The sequence below is a fragment of the Myotis daubentonii genome, chromosome 8 (genome assembly GCF_963259705.1).
Source record: "Myotis daubentonii chromosome 8, mMyoDau2.1, whole genome shotgun sequence".
In the NCBI taxonomy this organism is placed as follows: Eukaryota; Metazoa; Chordata; class Mammalia; order Chiroptera; family Vespertilionidae; genus Myotis; species Myotis daubentonii.
In genome coordinates, this window is record NC_081847.1 from 33,209,693 (window position 1) to 33,232,617 (window position 22,925).

The 22,925-nt window shown below is 52.8% G+C and overlaps 1 protein-coding gene across 1 annotated transcript; it reads left to right on the forward strand.

The window, feature by feature from the left end:
- The first annotated feature begins 409 nt into the window (after window positions 1-409).
- SLC52A3 (solute carrier family 52 member 3) lies at window positions 410-20,227 on the forward strand. Its single transcript, XM_059705792.1, has 5 exons — window positions 410-508; window positions 11,925-12,548; window positions 15,737-16,239; window positions 18,263-18,386; window positions 18,831-20,227. Exons 2-5 carry the CDS (start codon window positions 11,982-11,984, stop codon window positions 19,041-19,043), a joined length of 1,407 nt encoding a protein of 468 aa, XP_059561775.1. The 5' UTR covers window positions 410-508; window positions 11,925-11,981; the 3' UTR covers window positions 19,044-20,227.
- The last annotated feature ends 2,698 nt before the right edge of the window (window positions 20,228-22,925 follow it).

Genomic DNA, 22,925 nt, shown 5'->3' on the forward strand with positions numbered 1-22,925 from the left:
GGCTCAGCACACGCTGGCTGCCAGGACTTCTGCCCTATGCGGAGGGCGCTATGATTACCCCCACTTTCCAAGAGACTGGCTTAAGCGTCCGGAGTTTCTGCTCCCTGGAGCCAGGTTCCTATAGCAAAGAAAATCCAATAGCCATGGGGTGGGGCCAGAGCCAGCGACCTGGGCAGGCCCTTTGCCTTCTGGAGATCAGCCCTCGGGACATGGGAATGTCAGCAAGCACTGGGTAAGCTCAGCCCTTTATTGCTCCCGTCCCTATGATCATCGGGACTTGTGGCCCCACTGGGCTGCTAGGGAGATTCCAGGCACACAGTAGGCTCTTGGAGGCCTTGGGAGGCCTGGCCACTCCCCTCCCCACCCTCCCACTCTGGGGGCGGGGACAGGTTAATACTAAGCAAGCTGCCTCCCGCCCTCCCAGGCAGAGCTGCCTAAGAACGGGAACTAGACCTGCAGGGAGACGGGCAGAGCTGGGCAGCTCAGGACTGTGAGGGCACAGCTGCAGGTACCAGGGGCCGGTCGCTGATAGGGGGGACTTGGCACAGAGTGGAGGAGGGGCCCTCGTCTGGGGACAGAGGTGGCTCATGGCCTTTCCCCTAGTTTCAGCCTGCCTGGTGGGAGGGGAAGGAGGGAAGGAGGGAAGGAGGGAAGGAGGGAAGGAGGGAAGGAGGGCCTCCTTCTGTGCTGACCAAACCCTGGGCCCCCATGACCTCTGCCCCGCTGCAGCTCATGGGACCTCTCGACGCTGGCTCCTGCAGGCTGGGCCCGGAGCCTCACCAGCCCGGCACCAGGACTGGGGGTTGGGAGCTGGGATAGGCACTGAGGGGAGGGGAACCCAGCCAAGGCCAGGCCTGTGGGATGCCTGAAGCCAGCCCTTCCAGGCCCTGGGAGGGAGGACAGGGAGGACGGGACTCACAGTCCCAGCTGGCAGCCTGGGCTCTGTTATCTCCTTGCTTCCTCCCTGACACCCAAGCCCAGCGAGCCTGGGCATCCTCAGAGCCTTTGGTGAAACTTTAGCCCAGAGAGGGTGAGCAGCTGGCCTGAGGACACACAGCAGTAGGCACAGGCCTGGATGACTGGCGACGGGGTTGGGGGCTGGACAGGATGTGGGCAAGTTTCCCCATGTCTGTGAGAGGGGAACACTGAGTTGGCTGAGGCCCTGGGGAACTCGGGGGCGAGGAGAGGTAGAGAAGGCCTCTTGATACAAGCAGATGTGAGCTGTGAGCAGCTGGGCGGCTGCACCAGGCCAGGCCTCCACACACCCAGCTGCTCTTCTGCCTCCATCTCCTCCTCACTCCGGCGCCTCCTTTTGCCCAGCCTATGTCCCTGTCTCTTTCTGCCCATTTCTGCTTCTACTTTTGGTTCTTCGTCTCTCTGTGTCTCAGCCTCTCTCTTCCTCCATCTCTCCCTCTAGGTTTGTGGTTTTGATGCTCTCAGTCTCCCTGTTCTGTTGACTCAAAGTCATCCTGCTCCTGCCCAGACAACCTCCCCTCCACCCTTATCAGGAGGGGGTGTGGGTGGGGGCTCTGCAGGCCCTGAGGGGAGGGGCAGGTCCTGCGAGGGGGAGGGGCCTGCAGGACTCACCGAAGGCTCCGGACCAACTTCTCCAGCAGCTTGACACCTGAGACAACATTGACTCAGACCCTTGTCCAGACCTTGTCAGACCCTGGCACTGCCCGGGGCCACCCTGGCCAACTCAGCTCACATGGCGAAGGCAGGCTCGGTTGGTGGCCCAGGCATTGGCGGTCCAGATGGCCACCTGGACACTGGGGGAGAGGGCAGGGCTCTGCTCTCCTGGAGATGACACTCCATGTGGGAGGACCATCACTCATCAGGCAGACACAGATACACTCTGGTAGCAGCTGATGCACCTTTACACTGTGAAGCAGTGGTTCTCACCCTTCCTAATGCCGCGACCCTTTAATACAGTCCCTCATGTGGTGGTGACCCCCCATTTCATTGTTACAAATTGAGCATAATTAAAGCATAGTGATTAATCACAAAAACAATATGTAATTATATATGTGTTTTCCGATGGTCTTAGGCGACCGCTGTGAAAGGGCCGTTTGACCCCCAAAGGGGCCGCGACCCACAGGTTGAGAACCGCTGCTGTGAAGGAACAAAGCAGAGAGCAGGAAAGAATCCAGGAGAGGAGGCTGCAAGGGCTCTGATGGTCGAGGTCAGACGGGACCCTTCCAGCTGGTGGGGGAGGCATGTCCCAGGCACACCCTGAGGGTGCCCACGCCCTTCCTCCCTTGGGCTTTTGATGCCAGAGCGCAAAGAAGACCCCCTGCCAGGGCTCTCCTGGCTTCTCTGTTCGCCAAGAGAGTGCCTTTTAGGGGAGTGCCTTGGAGTGTCTCACTCAAAGCACAGCCTTAGGTTTCTGGTCTCCCACCATCTTGGGCAGAAGGTTCTCCAGGGCCTGCCGCCTTCCCGGCCCACGTGCTGCGGAGGCTGGGGTTAGTGAAAAGGGGTCCTGGTCAGCTTGGTCCCTGCAGCCTTCATCATGCCCTCACCCCAGGCTGGCTAAGAGGGCTGAGTCCACAGTCAGACCTGCCTGGGCTCACATCTCAGCTCCCCAGTGACCGGCTGTGTGGCCTCGGGTAAATCACTTGCCCTCTCTGTGCTTCAGTCTCGTCCTCTATAACTTGGAGATGATCACAATGCCTGCCTTAGGGCGGCTGCGAGGGTTTGATGGATAATGTGTATAAAGTGCTTAGCACAGGGCCTGGCAAAATAAGTAGCCAATAAAACTATTGCTGTCGTTGCTATTATTGTTATTGTTACTATATTATATTTTTTAATATATTTGTATTGCTTACAGAGAGGAAGGAAGAGGGAGAGATAGAAACATCAATGATGAGAGAGAATCATTGATTGACTGCCTCCTGCAGGCCCCCTGCTGGGGATTTCGCCCGCAACCCCGGCCTGTGCCCTGACTGGAATCGAATCTGGGACCCTTCAGCCCACAGGCTGATGCTCTATTCACTGAGCCAAACTGGCTAGGGCTATATTATCTTTTTTTTTTTTTTTACCTGAATTACTACACCAGCTTCCTAACAGGTTAATAGGTTTCACTTCTGCTTCCACCCTGGCCCCACATTCTGTTAAAACCTAAATTAGAGCCCAGCTGGTGTGGCTCAGTGGTTGAATATCACCTATGAACCAGGAGGTATTGGTTGATTCCCGGTCAGGGCACATGCCCAGGTTTTGGGTTCAATCCCCAGTGTGGGGTGTGCAGGAGGCAGCTGATCAATGATTCTCATCATTGATGTTTCTATCTCTCTCTCCCTCTCCCTTCCTCTCTGAAAAAAAAAATTTAAAAAAAAAATATATATATATATTAGAGGCCCGGTGCACAAAAATTTGTGCACTGGTGGGGGGGGGGTCCCTCAGCCCGGCCTGTGCCCATTCACAGTACAAGACCCCTTGGGGGATGTCCACCTGTCGACTTAGGCCCACTCCCTGGGGGATCAGGCCTAAGCTTGCAGTCAGACATCCTTCTGGCAGCCAGGGAGCCCTCGGGGGATGTCCGACTAAAGGCTTAGGCCCCCAAGGGATCAGGTCTAAACCGTATGTTGGACATTCTTAGTGCTGCCACAGAGGTGGGAGAGGCTCCTGCCACCACCACTGTGCTGGCCAGTCATGAGCCAGCTTCTGGCTGAGGTGCACTCCCCATATGGAAGTGCACTGACCACCAGGGGGCAGCTCCTGCATTGAGCATCTGCCCCCTGGTGGCCAGTGCGCATCATAGCAACTGGTCATTCTGCCGTTCAGTCAATGTGCATATTAGCCTTTTATTTTTATTATATAGAATGTCCCTATTTCCCCCCTTTTGCTCCCTCTACCCAGCTCTTGCCCCCCACTTCTCTCTGGCCATCACCATACTGTTGTCTGTGTCCATGGGTTGTGCATATATTTTCTTTGGCTAATCCCTTCTTTAAATTCACTTCTTTAAATTCTTATTTTCAGATAAGTGCTTATAACTGCACTATTATATATTTTGTATTATATCATTTAGAATTAAGATATCTTTTCATTGAACCCTGGTAAATTTTAGCACAATTTAATAAATTATGCTAGAAGCAATTAGGAGATTTTTCATATAATGCATACACATTTCAATTAATATTTTATTAATTTTTAATTTTTAAATATTTTAATTTTAAATAATCTCATACATGTAAAAAAAAAACACTATAAAATACTACAGCATATTATATGTACCCTTCACCCAATTTCTTAGGTGTTAATAATTTAAACATAACCATTATACAACTAAAAAAATTTGGAATATATTTTTCTTATAATCTCTTTAATGTTACTTAATCCATTTACTTTGTTTTTGTTAGTCTTCACCCAAGGATATTTTTCCATTGAATTTTAGAGAGAGTGAAGGGAAAGGGAGAGACACATTGATTGGTTGCCTCCTGCACATGCTTTGATAGGGACTGGGGATCAAGCCAGCAACTGAGGTACATGCCCTTGACTGGAATCTAACCTGGGACCCTTCAGTCCACGGGCTAATGCTCTATCCACTGAGCAAAACAGGCTGCAGCTTAATTCATTTACTTTTAATCTATATGTGTCTTTATATTTAAAGTGGGTTTTGTTTTTGATTCACCCTCATTATCTGTCTTTTAATTGGTGCATTTATGCCACTGACTTTCAGAGTGCTTACTGATAGAGTTACTCCCATATCAGGCGGCTTCTGGGGTGGGCCTGCCTTGCCGCCCGGGACTGGATCAGGTCCTGGGCAGCAAGGCAGGCTGGCTTCTGGGTCTTCTGGGGCCGGCCTGCCCTGGATGGCGGCAAGCTGGCGGCTTGCGCTGTCCCGCCCTGCCTGTAGTATGCAAATTAGCCACCATCTTTGTTGGCGGTTAATTTGCATATCTTGCTGATTAGCCAATGGGAGGAGTAGTGAAGGTGTGGTCAATTACCATGTTTAGCTATTAGTAGAGAGGATATATATTTTTTAAACCTCTCTGGCCCCACCTCTGCCTAGCAATGAGGATTCTGGCTCAGAGAGAACACCCGCACTCTTGCCTGCAAGGCCCGGTGTGACCAGCCCATCTCCACTCACACTGCTGCAGCTCCCGGCTCTTCTTCCAACACCACGATCTGTTTCTGGGACATGGCAGGCACGGCCCCACCGCAGGCCTCAGCTCTTGCTGTTCCCTCCCCTTGGACTCCTCTTTCCCCTCACAGGGCTCACTCCCACCTCTCCTCCATGTTCCCCCGGGCAACTCCATCTGTGATTGCAGCCAGCCTCCATGATCGCCTGCCCCTCCCAGCTTCCCCTTCCTCCACAGCCCTTATCGGTGGCTGACTAGCTTGATATTTCTGTTGATTTGCTTAGTGCCTGCTTCTCAGGCTTCCCTGAGAGCAGAGATTGTTGTCTAGCTCACAGCAAGTCCCCGACAATACCGGTTAAGTGAATGAACAAGAGCTGGAAGGTCACTATATCTAAGAAATAGAAAACAGAGATAGTTATTCAATATTCTCTGAGTATTAGTCATGCTGAGCAGCTCCTTAGTTCTCTGAAAGCGACCAGGCCTCTTGCATGCAGTTCCCTCGCCCACTGTCATCGACGTCGCCCCTCTCCTTGTCACTGATGGCTGTGTCCTTCCATCCAAAGCACATGGCACTTGGTGTGGCTGGCCGAGCGTGGGCCAAGGCAGGGGAGCCACGAAGGAGATGGGTCATGCTGGGCCCACCATTGTCCTGTTTTCCAGATAAGGAAACGGAGACTCAAAGAGCCAAATCACACAGCTGTGCGAGGGCCGAGATCAGAACCCAGAGAGCTCGGCTCTGTGGGGCATGGGGATTTAGGCTTTCAGTACAAGGGACCCATTGCCCATAAATGAAACCCAGGCTCCTGACCTTCCTGCCTGCCCCCATCGTCCCATCAAGCCCACTCCCTACTCCAGCCGTATTGGCCCAGGCTCATTTCTGCCCCAGGTCCTTTGCAAAATCTGTTATCTACATGATGTTCTCTGGGTATTTTTATTCCAGTCCTGTGCCACTTTACAGGGACATTCTGAGAAGGGTCCTTAGGCGATGTTGTTGTTACACAAACCTAGAGGGTATATATAACCTACACACCTAGGCTACAAGCCTGCTCAGTGTGTTACTGTCTAAAACCTCACTAAATTAATTCACGTACAAGAGAAGATGACGCAACCAAGCAATGAGGGAAACAAGAGATGTATGAGTTTGAGGCTGCTGCGACGTAACATGGCGTACTGCCTTACAGAAAGCTTTTGTGTTAATAAGTAGAAAGAGCACACTCCAAAGTAATACAAAGTATAGTACAGTAAATGCATAAGCCCGCAACAGTCGTTGGTGATCATGGTCAAGTACTGTGCGCTGCACACACTTGTGTGAGCCGTACTCTCCTTGGCCCGGCCGCACCAGCTTCGTTCACGCCAGCGTCGCCACAGACACACGAGGAGCGTGTCGCACTGTGACGTCACGAGGCGGCAGGAATTTTCAGCTCCTTAGAATCCCATGGGACCACCGTATTCTTTTTTTAATTTTTTAAAAAAAATTTGATCCATCTGCACTGGACTTCTTTTGGAGGGTGTGGGGTCAAGTAAGAAAGAAACCCAGCTTTATCTGCTTTTCCCGAATGGCAATGGCGACTCCATAGCAAGTCCTGCTTTCTGCAGGTGGTTCTATGCAGGAAAACTACATGTTCGTAAATGTGTAACCGGCCTCCTTGCTGAGCTCTCTCATTAGTTTAATAGCTTCTCGGATGATAAAGGTAACCGGCTCCTGGGCAGTCACCTCCGTCTTTAATTGTTTACTTATTCCTATTGATCAGGCGTAGCATTTATCGCCTCTACATCCAGCACCTTCTGCTGTCAGGGCTGGGACAGACCTTTGCCCCAAGTTTACTCCTGATCTTTTGGGGCCTCTGTAAGATGTCTCTCGATCACTGATTTTGTTTGATTTTGGTTTTTTATCAAATCCTAGTTGGGGCAGGGCCTGAGTTTCTTAGTTGGGGCATTAGCAGTAAAGGAGATAAGTACACTCGTTAAATTTTGGTCACTGTAAGTGGTCAATATACAACCTTGGGTATACCTCTCTGTACACTTAGGCAGTGTTTTGCTGTATATTAAATAAGAGTGTCAAACAAAACAGAAGCTTATTGACAGCTTACACAACATTAAATAAGCAAAATAATTCAGTGGCAGGCAGAGCGGGGTGGTGTGGCAGCTCCCGGCCACGGAGTCCAGGGGGGGTCTAGTCTCCATCCAGCCCCACACCGTCCCCCGTGGGGCAGCGTGGCTGCTGGCGTGCTGGCATCACATCCGAGTTCTAGACAGCAGGATAGCGGAAGAGAACGGCACACTCCCTTACCTCGAAGGAGAGTTCTCAAGTCCCTTACCACCACATAGTCCGGGCTTGACCACATGGCTATGCCTAGCGACCAGGGAGGCTGGGAAATGTAATCCTTTAGCTCCGTGGCTGTTTGCCCAACCAAAATCCTGGTCTCAGGAACAACTAAGGAAGAAGGAAAGATTGGCTAATGAGCATCCGGCAGCCTCCCCCTTGGACTATCACACATGCTCTACCTGTTTCTTCCTGCCATCGTGTTTCACAGACGGTCACCAGAACTCTGCCCGAGTTGGCACAGGGCAGCTTTTTTTCTATGGGACTCTGCCTGCTTTACACGCGAGTCCGGTCTCAGAAGGGGAGGGCAGCCGCGGCCTGTTTCTGGGTCTCGGACAGCACAGTGGGGAGCTGAGATGCGGCACCAGAGCTCCTGGCTTTGAGAGCTGGTTTGGAGGTTCCAGAAGGGGGGCGCAGCTACTTGTATGTCCAGGACCAAAGAGTGGCCCTCTCCTCTATCAGGGAAGGTTGTCCTCTTCGCCCGAGACCCTGCAGCTTCTGGGGGGGGGGGGGGGCATGCACATGGACCAGTGAGGGAGGATGGGGACACCCGCCTCACCAGCCAGGTCAGCTGAGTCAGCCTTGGAGATCCATGGGGTGACAGGTGTCGCAGCCAGATTGCCCTCGCACCCCAGAGCTCTTGGTCTTTGAAAGAGATCCTCTCCCTCCACCTCTCCACCGATCCTCCAGGAAGACCTGCCCCCACTTTGCAGCCATTGGGTTACCTGCCCTGGCCAAGGTAGGGTGAGACACCCCGCCCCTCCCCCCACAAACACACACACACCTACCCAGCACACCTCCACCTTAGACTTAGTGGTGGCACTTGAGTTCTGCTGCCCATACACCTCTTCCTCATACCTTTCTCTGGGGAAATCCCCTGTGGCTTTTCTGCTTTCATCTCTCAGAGCTCTGAACACGACGCAGGTGCTTAGTCATCCCTAATGGACTGGCAAAGAGGAAGTGATGACAAAATCTTGCCGCCAGGAATTACTCGTGTTGTACCCAAAAGTGTGTTCAGGGCAGTTGCCTGTTTTCAAATGCAATTCATATATTTGCTGACATATGAAAAAACAGTAATCAGAACAGTTAACGTTTCACTGAGCACTTACTCTGTGTCAGGCACTGTTCTAACACTTTGCAAGTTCGTGGTCATTACAGTCCTGATTTTGGTCTGGGAGCCTCCCCATTTTGCAGAAAGGGGTCAGGCACGGGAGGCTGGCCTTCGCTCAGCGTGGAAGGGTTGGAGCTGGGGCTTGAGCCTAGGCGTCTGGCTCCAAATTTTACTGCAAGAGAGAGCAGTAAGGTGGCTGGAGACAGTGCCTGGAGTCTGGGACTGAGAGAGAGGCCCAGGACTGGATTCCAGCCCCCAGCTTGCCCCCAGCTAGTGAGGGATCCTGGGGGCTCAGAAATAAGGGGTCCCAGGGCCTATGGGGCCAAGTGGGGCCCAGGCAAGTACCCTAAGTGAAAGAGGGCCAAGAGTGGTGGTTGCCAGTGGGCATGTAGGCCCGGTGTGGTCTTCCAGAATATTCTCAACAAACCAGACATCTTGTATTCCCCCATGGCAAGCTCTAGTCTTTATTTCCAATCTGTTGCAAACTCCTGAATTTTTACTTTTACAGTAAAAATGAATTACTAGAGCAGGGGTCCTCAAACTTTTTAAACAGGGGGCCAGTTCACTGTCCCTCAGACTGTTGGAGGGCCGGACTATAGTTTAAAAAAAAAAAACTATGAACAAATTCCTATGCACGCTGCATATATCTTATTTTGAAGTAAAAAAAACAAAACGGGAACAGATACAATATTTGTATTTGCATGTGGTCCGCGGGCCATAGTTTGAGGACCCCTGTACTAGAGAAATGAACATTTTAAAACTGACGGCATAAAATACACCTCACCCCCACCCCAGTTTTTATTGTGAGATTTGACATAACATTCCAGGGACCCAGAAATCTTGAGTTTCGTATGCCACTTCCCAACTTGCTTACCTAGAAGGTAAGTGTTTATAACAGACAGGAAACCAAAAGAGCACGTCTGCTGTCTGGCTGTGGCCAAAGGGTGACCAATTCACAAATCCTGAGCTAGGCCACCTGCAAAGTTCTGCCTTCAGAGCCAGCTCCCCAAGCAGCTCTCCGCCCCCAGGCTCCCCAGAAGTGTGCCTGGATGTGTCCACACCCGAAACCCTGACACGAAGGGCACCTGGGCCCAGGGCTGGGCATCCTGGGGACGGGGCCCTGCGGAAAGCTCCAGGCTCAGCACAGCACAGGCAAAGGGGAGCAGCTGGGCAGGCGGCCATTGCCTGGAGCTGCTCTTCTCCGTGGGCCCCTTTGGTGCCCCAGAGCCAGGCTGTCCCGGGCGGTTGGGCCAGCTTCACAGGCGAGAGACAGAGCTTATTGAGTGGCTTAGCTAAGGCCCGGACAGGAGGCGGCGGGTCGGAAGGGATTGAAAGCAGGTCAGACTGCATTCTGCTGCAGCGCTTCCCAGGGCAGAGGAGAGGCGAGCCAGAAGGGCGGACTGGGTCTCCTCCCAGGAGGAAGGAGGAAGGAGGAAGGGAGAGGGGGGCCTGAGAGTCAGTTCTGGGTGTGGAAACCTTGCTGTGGTGTCAAGACTTTCCCGAGTGAGGCAGGCCCCGAGCGACCCTCCCGCACCCTGGCCCGGGGCTCAGTTGGTTGGGCGTTGTCCCGGGCAACAAAAGGTTTCAGGTTCGATTCCGATTCCAGGTCAGGGCACATACCTAGTTGCCAGTCCATCCCCAGTCGGGGAGCCTATGGGAGGCAGCCGATCTCTGCCTCTCACAGCTCTCGCTCTCTCTCTCTCTCTCTCTCTCTCTCTCTGTCTCTCTCTCTCTCTCCTTCTCTCTCTCTCTCTGTCAGTGAAAACATAACCTCAGGTGAGGATTAAAAAGAGAGAGAGAGAGAGAGACTCCTGCACATTCTAGAAGAATAGAGACCAGGAGTTAAAGACTGACGTGTGAACTGCATAGAACCAAAGGATCAGGGGCCACCACAGGGTCATGTGGGGCGGGGGCCAAGTGCTGCAGGGGACTGGCTCCAAATCCACCTCACCTCCTGTCTCAGGAGAACCCCCCCGTCCCTGCAGACCCACCCTGCGTCCCATCTGTAAAAGGACGGATGGACTTCGGCATGTCTCTCCTCCAGGGCGGTGCATGGACCGCTGGCGATTGCATGTGGCTCCTCATGGGGAATTATTTTCCCTTTTAAATTTGAATACTCATGTGTCCAATGACGATGTCCCCAAACCTGGCATTTCACCGTAAGGAGAGCAGCTGACCCTCAGCCACTGCTTACTGGGTGGCAGGCACAGTCCGAGACAACAGCAACTCACTAACATATTAGGGTCCCGTGGATGCTGTCATCGTCCTCTGTTTACAGAGGAGGAAGATGAGGTCCTGAGAGGCGGTCACGTGCCCAAAGTCACCTTAGTGCGTGGCAGAGCTGGGTTCAGGCCCAGGCAGCTGGCTCCAGGTCTCGCTTCTGGCCTCTCCTCTATTTATTCCCCTTATACTGAGGGGAGATCAAGGAGAAGAAGCGCACGGGAGGTGTGACACAGCTCACCGGGAAGGTGGTAAGCAGGTGACAGAATGGTCCTCCCAAGGGTCAGAGTCAGGCGGTCTCCGAGGGCCTGTCCAGCTAGGGGGTTCTGTAATGTCACGAGAAAATGCCAGGCTGGAATTCTACGTTAAGTAAGCTTCTTTGTAATAGTATGTTTACATGTTTAGTTGTTTACATAGTCAACACTATACAAAAAGGTCTACACATCTTTCTTTCTAATTCTCACCTGAGAATATGTTTATTGATTTGAGAGAGAGGAAGGGAGAGAGAAACATCGATGTGAGAGAGAAGCCCACCCGTTGTCTCCCTCACGCACCCCGACCAGGGATAGAACCCACAACTGGCGACTGTGCCCTGACCGGGGATTGAACCTGCAACCTAAGTACGTGCCCTGGTGGGGAACCTAACCGCAACCTTTTGGTGGACGGTGTATGGGATGACGCTCCAGCCAACTGAGCGACCTGGCCATGGCTTTTGTTGGTTTTTTTCTTGTTTGCTTTTCTGTTTTGATATTTACCCAGTTGAATGTATCAAGCTTTTCTTTGGTGATTTCTGGCTTTACAAGTCATGGTTAAAAAGCCTTTCCTACTGGAAGGTTCGTGATAAAGGAATTTGTTCATGTTTCCTGCTTAGAAAAAAACAGCAACAAGCCCACTGTTCATGAAGGGAATGATATGAGAAAACTATGGGCCTAAAGCCCAGGCTTTTGCTACCAGGGGTGGGGAACCTTTTTTCTGCAAGGGCCCTTTGGATATTTATAACATCATTCTACAAAATTACCAGCTTAAAAATGTGCCTGCTATATTTGGTCAAACATTGAATTAACCCACCCCTAATGCCTTGTCAGGGCCAGACCACATGATTTCTCGGGCCTTATGCAGCCTGCGGGCGGGACGTTCCCCACCCCGACCTGGACGGTGAGCCTGACATCTCACCCGGTCTTTTGCTCTGTAGGCCCTGCTGCAGGCTGATCTGGGAGGTGGCAGCCTCTGACCCAGGACAGGTGTCACCATGGCCCTCCTGATACACCTGCTCGTCTGCACCTTCGGGATGGGCTCCTGGGTGGCCATCAACGGGATCTGGGTGGAGCTGCCCTTGCTGGTGACGGAGCTGCCGGAAGGCTGGTACCTGCCCTCCTACCTCACGGTGACCATCCAGCTGGCCAACATCGGGCCCCTCCTCTTCACCCTGCTCCACCACTTCCGGCCTGGCTGCGTGTCCGAGGTGCCCGTCATCTTCGCCGTGCTGGGTGTGGGCACCACTGCCTGCACCCTCTTTGCCTTCCTCTGGAATGTGACCTCCTGGGTGCAGGGAAGCCTCCGCAGCGTCACCTTCATGGTCCTCACCTTCTTCCTGGCCCTGGTGGACTGCACCTCCTCCGTCACCTTCCTGCCCTTCATGAGCCAGCTGTCCACCCACTACCTCACCACCTACTTTGTGGGTGAAGGACTCAGCGGCCTCCTGCCTGCCCTGGTGGCTCTTGCCCAGGGCTCGGGGCTCACTACCTGCGTCAACGTCACCGAGACACCTTATAACACCTCAAGCCCTAGCATCGTGAGGAAGACCGGCATCCCACAGGTACCGACCCCACCCAGAGCCGGCGCAGCGCTCAGCACTCGGTCACGGCAAGGCCATGAGAAGGGCTCGGGTTTCCGAAGTGTAGGGGGCGCCCCTTGCCCTTGACCTGGCTACACCTTAGCTTACCTGGGAGAGCTACTGAAACACACTACTGGGGCCTCCGCAGCCAGACCAATTAAATGAGACGCTGAGCATGGGGACAATGGTTTCTGAGTTAAACACCCATTGGTAGGGAGCCTTATAGAACCAGGAGGCTGTCCTGGGTTTTCCATGGCCCCGGCTATTTAATTTACAAGCGTTGTTTAACCACACAATTACCCTAGAAGTTTGTTCATTGTTTGTCTCACAATACTTCCCACGCCATTTAACATAGAAGCAGCCCTCCGAGGTGCTCCAGTGAACCTCCAGAACACTGCAGGTGTATTCCGACACAGACTAAGATTTTAACCCTTAAAACCGCAATTTCTAATGAGAACTAAGAAGTAAGCAATTAGCATTCTTTAGCTTAAATTTATGAAGATATTTTACTCTAGAAACACATTTCGTAGACATCAAATTCAGTTATTAACATAAATTTATTTTTGTAAATCCAGGTAAAATATAGGGTGCCCCCCAAAAATGTATGCACACACTCTGAATAATTCTGAAGTCAGTGTATTCATTTTCAAAATTGAGCTGTCAGCTGTTAAGTGTGTACATTTTGGGGGGATACCTTGTATAAATATTATATTTAAAATTAATAACTAAAAAAAAATGTTCTACTCAAACCAACAGACTTTAACTAACTTTTATTAACTAAGAATTAATCTTAGATCATGAGAACTTGAGAAGCATTTGATTTAGTTTCCATATTTCTGAGAATTTTAGAATACCCGATTCTTACAAGCACTTGCCTTTAATGTTAGCAATATCATCCAGAGGTAGAAAATTATTTCACATTTACAACATGCAGATATAGGCACACTAGTTTATAAAAGAACAGTTGGATCCCATTCTTTTCGGAGACATTTACAATTTATATCTGCGGTTGATGAGACATGTCCCAAATGACCTTCCCCCTTTTAGAACAAGGACGGCCATTTTTAACCTCAGAGAACTGGGTTGACGCCTAACCAACATCACAGGTGGATCCATTTATCTAAATCCTCGTTTCGAAGCTTCGAGAGACCAATTAGATGTGTTTTCCATTCATTCTGCCTCGGTTACAGCCAGCTTTTCCTCCTTGGGTGCCCCAGCGTTTAATGTCAGTCCCGAAGGCTCCTCGCCTCGGCCACCTCAGCACCAGTGGGAGGCTGGCTGTCAGGGGCTTGTTGGCCTTGGAGGTGTGGTTGCCCACGTTAATGTTAGTTTTTTCTTTGAGATCCATAGAGTCTGAACAGACTTTTGAGAAAAAAACAGCCTTTAGGTACACGCGTTCAGAGGAGCCAAATGTAGTGAATATCCCTATAGGACCGTGATGGCGAACCTAGGACACCCGTGTCAGAGGTGACACACGAACTCATTTTTTTGGTTGATTTTTCTTTGTTAAATTGCATTTAAATATATAAAATAAATATCAAAAATATAAATCTTTTTTTTGCTATGGTGGCAAAGATCAAAAAATTTCTATGTGACACGGCACCAGAGTTAAGTTAGGGTTTTTCAAAATGCTGACACGCCGAGCTCAAAAGATTCGCCATCACTGCTATAGGATATCCCTACATCCCTGTAGGAAATTTTCTTCCGGCCACCCCACAAGATTCTTAGTCGCCTAGGAATACCTGAGCAAGGGCCCACAAGGGCCTACCAGGCACCACCAGGACCGCGCCACTCCAAGGCCCAGACCCCCTCTCGGTGTGAACCCATTCTAAGGCCTCCTGCCCTCCTCCTGGGGCTCCCACCAGCTTCCCCCGAACCGGCTGCCCTTCCACACAGAACGGCCCCTGGTGCCCCTCTCTACCCCTGCGGATTCGGGGTCTGCACCAGCTATTGTCACCCCATTGGCTATTCAGGTTGGGGATGCAAGTATCCTTTCTCTTTCTATCCTTTCTCTTTTTTAACCAAAGAGAGTTCAGGGTCTCATTTAACCAGCCAAGATTTTGTTCAGACTGTCGGTGAGCAATCCAGTTAAAAGCCAAAATTAGAAGTAGCAACAACCTTTCTTTGCTCTTTCCCTGGGTTACCTCAACCTTTATCCACCTGGAGGATTTTCTAAGAATAGCTCTTTTTTTAATATATATATTTTTATTGATTTCAGAGAGGAAGGGAGAGGGAGAGAGATATAGAAACATCAATGATGTGAGAGAATCATTGATTGGTTGCTTCCTGCATGTCCTCCACTGGGGATCGAGCCCACAACCCAGGCATGTGCCCTTGACCAGAATTGAACCCAGGACCCTTCAGTCCGCAGGCCAACACTCTATTCACTGAGCCAAACCAGCTAGGGCTGGTAGCTCTTTAAAAAAAAAAAAAAAAAAAAATATATATATATATATATATATATATATATATATATATATATTTTTTTTTTTTTTTTTTTACTGGTTTCAGAGAGCAAGAGAGAGGGAGAGAGAGCTAGAAACATCAATGATGTGAGAGAATCATTGAACAGTTGCTTCCTGCCTGCCCCACTATGGGAATGGAGCCCACAACCCAGGCATGTGCCCTGGCCTGGAATCGAACTGTGACCTCCTGGTTCGCAGGTCAATGCTCAACCACTGAGCCACACCAGGCCACATCACCACAGAGTGAGTCAGGGGGGTGGGGGGCTGCTCTCCCACTGGCTGGTCCCCAGCCCGCCCTCCTCTGAACATATATGTAGTTGCCAGCCTTGGAGGGCTGTAGAGTAGGAAGAGGCAGCGCTGAGTCAGAAAGAACCAAGTGGGCTGGTTTTGCCACATACTCCCGTGACCCTCAGGTAAGACGAATCTGTTCTGACACCTCTGTGCCTTGTAAAGCCGGGGTACTGGTCCCCAGGGCACAGGGCTGTTAGGAGGTGCACACCAGCTGGTGCATGCGAGGTGTGGTGCCCAGTAAGCAGCCGGTCAATATGAGCATTGGTTATCATGACTCCGTTGTGTGTGTATATTAGTCATCACATACTAGTGAATAATAATGCATCAAATTGGTTGTGTATTATCATTATTAATGATTTCCCCTGTGTCCCAGCATCACCCAGGGGTCCGATAACCCTTGCTTTGTCTCCCCAGGGAAATGACAGCACTCCTGTGCCTGGCCTCACGGGGACGGCGCCCACCATGGTCCATCTGGAAAGCCGCTACCTCCCTGCCCACTTCTCGCCCTTGGTCTTCTTCCTGCTGCTCTCCTTCATGATGACCTGCTCCCTCCTTGCCTTCTTCCTCCTCCAGCGCCACCCCAGGCGCTGTAAGAGCTCCACAGAAGACCTCCTCACCTCCCAGGTCACCCTCTACTCTATCCGGCCACTGAAAGAGGACCTGAGCCCCTCGGGCCCGGCGGACAGCAGTATGAGCCAGGAGCCCGCGGAGGAGAAAGCGGCCTCCCGCTACCCAGCCCACCTGCTCTTCATCTACGGGCTGGTGGCCTTTGTGAACGCACTCACCAACGGCGTGCTGCCCTCCGTGCAGACGTACTCCTGCCTGTCCTACGGGCCCGTAGCCTACCACCTGTCCGCCACCCTCAGCTCCATGGCCAACCCTCTGGCCTGCTTCCTCTCCATGTTCCTGCCGAACAGGTCTGCCGCCTGCTGGCCCGGGGAGCTCTGGTTGGGGGTGCACTTCATTTCAAAAACCAGAATTCCAGGCCCCACCGTCAGCTAGAGTGGTTAATAGTGTAGTGGTTAATAATATGGCTTCTGGAGCCAGATGGCCTGGGTTCAAATTCCAGCTCTGCCCCTAATTAGCTGTGCGATATTGGACAAGTCACTCCACCCCTCTGTGCCTCAGGGATTCTTATCTGAAAAATGGGGATAATAATTGTTCTACCTCCGAGGTGGCCGGGAGCAGGAGATGAGCTGATTTTGTAAAGCTCGGAGCACGGCAGGTCCAGTGTGTCCGCCTTCACTGCCATTGGCCCCTGAGAAGCAGGGACCAGGCAGGAAGTGAGGTTCCATTGACGAATGGGACCCCTGAGGCTCAGAGAAAGGCGGGCCTGCTTAACTGCTAGGATTTCAGCCCTGCCCCCCTGCCTCCAGCCCAGGCTGGTTCCTTACAGCCGCAGCTCTAAAGAATAGCGGGCAGACTGGTGGAATGCAGACTGAGCCAGCCTAGATAGCACCGGGGATTTCAGATTCTAATGAGCAACTCGAGTGGTTCTGACGCAAAGGCTTCAGGCCCACCTGGGAGAAAAGCTCACCTTGGTGTCTGGAAACCTTAGGTCCCACAGCCTCCCATCTACCCCTCTGCCCTGCATGCCCTCACTGGCCTCAGACCTGCACACCCCACCTCCCCCAGCCCTGCCCACCCCCACCTGCCACACCCACCTCCCCCAGCCCTGCCCACCCCCACCTGCCACACCCACCTCCCCCAGCCCTGCCCACCCCCACCTGCCACACCCACCTCCCCCAGCCCTGCCCACCCCCACCTGCCACCCCCACCTCCCACAGCCCTGCCCACCCCCACCTGCCACCCCCACCTCCCCAGCCCTGCCCACCCCCACCTCCCCAGTCCTGCCCACCCCCACCTGCCACCCCCACCTCCCCCAGCCCTGCCCACCCCCACCTGCCACACCCACCTCCCCCAGCCCTGCCCACCCCCACCTGCCACCCCCACCTCCCCAGCCCTGCCCACCTCCACCTGCCACACCCACCTCCCCAGCCCTTCTCACCCCCACCTGCCACAGGAGAAAGAATGAGTACAGGAGAGTTAAGACAGAAAATGTCATTTTGCCAGAAAGCTGAATTGTCTTCCCTGGGGCTTAAAAACTGATGGAGGCCCGAGATTTCTGGGGAAGCAGGACCAGAGCTGTGGAACCTGAGACGCCCAGAATGTTAGCAATACAGAATCTGAGAGTCAAGGAATCCAAGAATCCTGGAGCAGAAAGAGTCCTCAGGGGCAGCGGCAGACCCTCGCTCTCACCCGCACGGGGCAGCCTTGGTGTTCTGAACACGGAGCCCAGGGGCAAGACCTCCAATGAAGGAAGGACAGGGTCCTCAATGTCAGACCTGGACCCGGAATGGAAGGCATCCAAGCTGGCCCAGGGCCCCCAGATCCGGCAGGCCTCCGTTATAGACGGTAGCTGAGGCCAGAAGAGAGGGATTCCCGAGGTCACACCCCACACCTGCAGTGCCAGAGCCCTGACCAGAGCCACCTCCTCTCTAGCCCAGCTTCCTGCCTAAGGCTGGGGGTGTTGCGGGAGGAAGTGGCAGCCGGTGATATATTAGGTAGGGCCCGTGGCCAGGGCCAGACACTGCACGCTCTGCTCCCACGGGTCCCCCAAGGCTCGTTTCCCAGGTGAGGACACTGAGGCTCAGGGACCAATCTTCCAGCCTAAATGGTGGAACCGGGATTAGAACCAGGTCCGTGTAGCGCCAGAGTCATTCCGCCTCTCCTGCTGGGATGCTGGGCCTGCCACGAACGCTCAGGGTGACTTGTCCCTCAGGAGCTCACTGACCCACGGGAGCCTGGTGGCCTGGAAGTTTCAGCCTCTAACCCTGGAGATGCTGACCATTCCATGTGGCTCCAGGGGTGGGGGGGGGGGGGCGGGGGGGTAGAGGTCAGGCTTTTCACAACTTCACTCGCCTCCCCGCTCTGCCCTAGGTCTCTGCTCTTCCTGGGGGTCCTCACCGTACTTGGGACCGGCTTCGGGGCCTACAACATGGCGATGGCGGTGATGAGCCCCTGCCCCCTCATGCAGGGCCACTGGAGTGGAGAAGTCGCCATCGTAAGTATCTGCTCCCACAGGTGCCCTCACCCAGCCGGGCCTGGGAGGCACGGGGCATAGCCCTTTCTACTGAGCAGAGTCTCTGGTCGCTCCCTCGGGAAGCCCCAGGGGGTGGGGGTGGGGGTGGGGGTGGGGGTGGTGAGGGGCTGCTTCTCATTTGGGAGAGGAGACTTGGGAAGCCGAGGTGGGCGGTCCAGGGTAATGGCTCAGCCTCTCCTAGGAAAGCCACACTCCTCCCACCTCGTCTTTGTCAGCAGTGGCTTTCTCCCACAGGCCCTTGACTTGAGCGTGAGGGAGGGAAAACCACTGGGCTCCCCTTTGCCCTTGGGGAGGGGTCAAATCATGGGGTTCCCTTAGCCCTATTAGGTCATCCTACACCTTTGGCCCCTAGGGGTCGCCCCAAAGCCCCCTGCACTCAGCATCTCTCCCACCCTGTCCCTGCAGGTGGCCTCGTGGGTGCTTTTCATTGGCTGCCTGAGCTATGTCAAGGTGATGCTGGGCGTGATCCTGCGCGACCGTAGCCGCAGCGCCCTCTTGTGGTGTGGGGCGGCGGTGCAGCTGGGCTCGCTGCTCGGAGCTCTGCTCATGTTCCCGCTGGTCAACGTGTGGCGGTTCTTCTCCTCGGCGGACTTCTGCAGCCTGCAGTGCTCCGCCTAGGGCCTAGGCCAACTGAAAACTGGGGCCCAGGGAGACAAGGCAAGGGCCCAAGGTCACTGGGAAAGTGTTGGGGTGAGGGGGTGGTCCCTGAGGCAGCGCCTGAGGACTTGAACCATCAACACAAACCCCCCTCCTTAAGGTGGCTGATGCCACAGGCCTCCCAGGGAGCCTGGAAATGCAGAGCACAGCCCTCCCCAGCTCTGAGTCAGGTGCTTGCAATTCCACTCTCCCAGGGCCTCCTTCCCTCACGCTTGGGAGGGAACTGACTTGGGGCACCCAGCTGCAGGCGGGCTCTGACCAGCTGTGCGACCTTGGGGAGTCACCTGACTTTTGTGTGCCTATGTTTCCTCATCCATCAAACGGGGATGGTAATACATAGCACCTACCTCATACAGCTGACAGAGGGCTGAAAGGGAGACGCCCGTGTGTGGCAAAACCGCCTGGGCCACTTCCTGATCTGACGCCCAACAGTAATGAGAAGAGTGACCACAGTGGCCAGGGCTTGAGAGATGACCCCTGCCCCATTCCCTTCCCCACTGTCCTCGGAGGAGCTTCTGGAAGACACGGCTAATGGGGGAATCTCGGGGAAGGGGTCCCTGTTCCCAGTATGGAGGGACACTGTACCCCACTCACCCCTTCCCATCATCCCTCCTGACCCATGACCTCCTGAGAGGCAGAGAGAGGTGATGGGGGAGGGGCGGCACCAAGTGCCCACCCCCAGCTCAGCAAGGCTGACCACTGGACCCCGAGGACCCCGGGAGGCAGGTCTGCCGCCTGGAGGGAGGAGGAGGATGGGGGGGGGGCGTTAGTTACCTGACTGTTGTTTTACCTGATTGTTGTTTTTTATTTTACTTTTTGTGTGTTTTTTAAAATAAAGGCATTCCCTGCTTTTACACTAAGGTCAGCCTTCCAAGAAAAAGCCCACCTTAACCCTGAAAATGTATCAATATAATTCGAGTTCAGTTGGCTTCAAGGTCAAGACTGAGCTCAGAAACGAACAGAATCAAATGCTTAGAGAATGTCTGCATCTGGGATTTCTTTCCTTCGTGGTTGGTTTCGTTGGCTTGCTACCACCCCTTCCTTTTATTTTTAATAGATAGTATAGTCACATGTTTCGAAAATCAGAAAATATACAATGGTGCTCAGCAAAAAAATCCATCCCTCTCCTCTCCCATCCGCCCAGTTCCTCTTAACACACATGAGCAGTTTTTCTTCGTCCCTTCATTACTCTTCCAGAACTCATGCCAATGTAAGGAAATACAGACAGAGTCTTTACAGAAAAAAATATGAACTGCTTTGAAGCTTGCACTCTGACTCAGCAGTGACAGCGAAGAGAGCATTTTTTGTTCTTTGTCAGGACGGCATAGTATTTCCTGTGTGGAGATGCCACATTCGCTTAGCCAGCCCTCTGCAGGAAGATGTTTGAAGGTGCTGGAGACAAAATTCATTTTAACACGTTAAACGCCAGGTCCGTCACCGGTGACGGACACCATACTTTCCGTCTGGACCGGTCGGTCACGGGTGCCGACAGGGTATCGGTGAAATCGGATATCGAGGGCTCAACGGAAAGGAAGGCAAAACAGGCGTGGCGCTTAACGTGTTAAAGTCTCCCACTAACCCAGAAAGCCTCTCCACAAAAGTAGAAGAGAAAGAAAACAGTTTTATTACTGAATAAGCATTAAACCGATTGTGGTGCACATCACAGGCAGTCCGCCCATGACATGCAAAGGCGGGGAGGAACCCCTGTCTTTTCTATACAAGCAAATACAACTGATTACACCTGCGGGAGGGCCAGGCAGCACCAGTTGTCACAGTTCATCCTGAATTCACCTGTTTGGGGTGGCTCTGTGTTAGCTGTCCTTATCCACAGGGGAAAAGAAACTCGTATCTTTATGGGGGAGGTTGTTTTGCACTGGAAGACTAGCGCTGCAGGGGAGAGGGTGCTGGCTCTTCTACAGTAAATGCTCTAGAAAAGGGAGAAGGGATGTCTCCCTCCTCAGCTCAGGGAGAAGTTCTCCCATTCCTGTTCGCCTCCACCAGGGCGTGCGAGTGGTTTCAGGGCAGTCCCTCCCAGAAAGAGGGCTGGAGTCGATAATGAGCAAGACGTTCTCTGCTGACGCAGGCAGATGCTCCAAGATTAATGACACACACGGAGAGCCGACGCAGAGGAGTGCGTACAGTACAGAGCTGGTCACACTCACATCCGCTGCCAAGGACGAGGTGGGAAGGCGAGCGGTAGGATATGGAAAAGGCGCCTTCGTTTCACGCCCCTCTCTGTGGTTTTGCTTTCTCTCACCATCCGTGGGGGTCTTGATGGCCATACAACCTTTCAGTTAGCCTGGTCTCCTCCTCTGTACAGTGGGGTGATAAAAGCACCGCCCCCCCCATTTTGTCAGGCCTTTTTGTTTGTCAGTGAGCATCTTCTAATGCTTCAGACATAGGGCCTGCGCCTCTGTGTGTGTCCCAGGCCCTGCAAATGGGGTCATGTGCTAGCAGTGGTCCAGGTGGGGAATGACCCAGCCAGAGCCCCCCGAAAAATGGACCACAGACCCCTCGCTCTGAAGCCAGGGTTCTTTCTAATGAACTGATGGCATAGGACCAAGGTGCCACACTGCACATTTATCCTGGAGGAAGTGGCCCAGGAACTTGGAAATGGAAAATCAGGCCGGGACTTTAAGGAGAGGCCCTCAGAGTCATCGGAAAGAGAATCCATAGGGATTACACCACACGCTTCCTCGGGGTTGGTCAGCACGGGAATGCCTCCCAAAAAGGGAGCATCTACCCTTCATCCTCACTGATGTCCACCACGGTGACCGTCAACCTGATAGCCCTAAGGAGCCTTCCCACTGCCGCCCTTCCTGGTTGGCCAGATGCCAGGCCGGGGGTGGGGGATTCCTGTGGCCATCTGCTGCGGAAGGGCCTCCCCAAGCCCCGGGTTCTTCCTGAGACTTTACTGAATTAATCTCACAGGAGCCCTAAAAGTGCTTTCTATTACTACGAGCACTATTTTGCAAATGAAGAAACTGAGGCACAGAGAGGTTAAGTGTCTTGGCTGAGGTCACACAGCCAGTGAGTGGCAGAACCAGGCCTTGGACCCAGGCCACCTAGGCTCTGTATTACTTGATATTTCTGTGTCAGAGGCATGAGTCTCAAAGCATGTGAACTAGCCAAGAAAACCTTGGCTTCAGATGGAGATAAAGGGCCTCCCCTGGCTCATTGTCTTCTGGTTTGAAATAAAAATAGAAAACTTCACCCCGGTTGGGTAGCTCGCTTGGTTAGAGCATGGTCTTGATATGCCAACGCCGTGGGTTTGATCCCCAGTCAGGGCACATGCAAAAATCAACCGATGAATGCATAAATAAGTGGAACAACAAATCGATGTTTCTCTCTCTCTCTCTCTCTCTCTCTCTCTCTCTCTCCCTCCCTCTCTCTCTCTCCCCCCCCCTTCCTCTTTCTAAAATGAATAAATTTAAAGAAAGAGAAAGAGATAAATAGAAAACTTCAATCCAGTCCTATGGTCTCCACTCCATAACACACACACACTCAAATTCCTCTGGAAGTGAAAAGAAGGAATGAGAAACTAGTGCTTTTGTGGCAGGATGTGACTTACACACACACAGTCTAATGTATCACTTTAAGAATGACTAGCAGAGGGGCTGAAACTCGCTCACCAGACAAGGTCTGTCACACACCTTGTCTTGCAATTCTGGTTTTGCAATGGGATGGCCTTTTCTGATTCTCTCAATATATTTATCAAAGGTCAAATCTGGGGGGAGTGCCCTGGCAAACGAAATGCCTTTCATTTGGAAATTGCTGGGAGCAGCTGGCTCCTGGGTGTGCCTTAAGAAAGTTGCTCTATTACAACTTGTAGTTTGGCCTGGG

Bases quoted from the DNA above. Each gene is read 5' to 3' on its own strand.
- SLC52A3 (XM_059705792.1), top strand. From the start codon at position 11,982: ATGGCCCTCCTGATACACCTGCTCGTCTGCACCTTCGGGATGGGCTCC. The intron at 16,240-18,262 runs GTCTGCCGCCTG...GCTCTGCCCTAG, and splicing joins TCCATGTTCCTGCCGAACAG to GTCTCTGCTCTTCCTGGGGG. The intron at 18,387-18,830 runs GTAAGTATCTGC...CTGTCCCTGCAG, and splicing joins GGAGTGGAGAAGTCGCCATC to GTGGCCTCGTGGGTGCTTTT.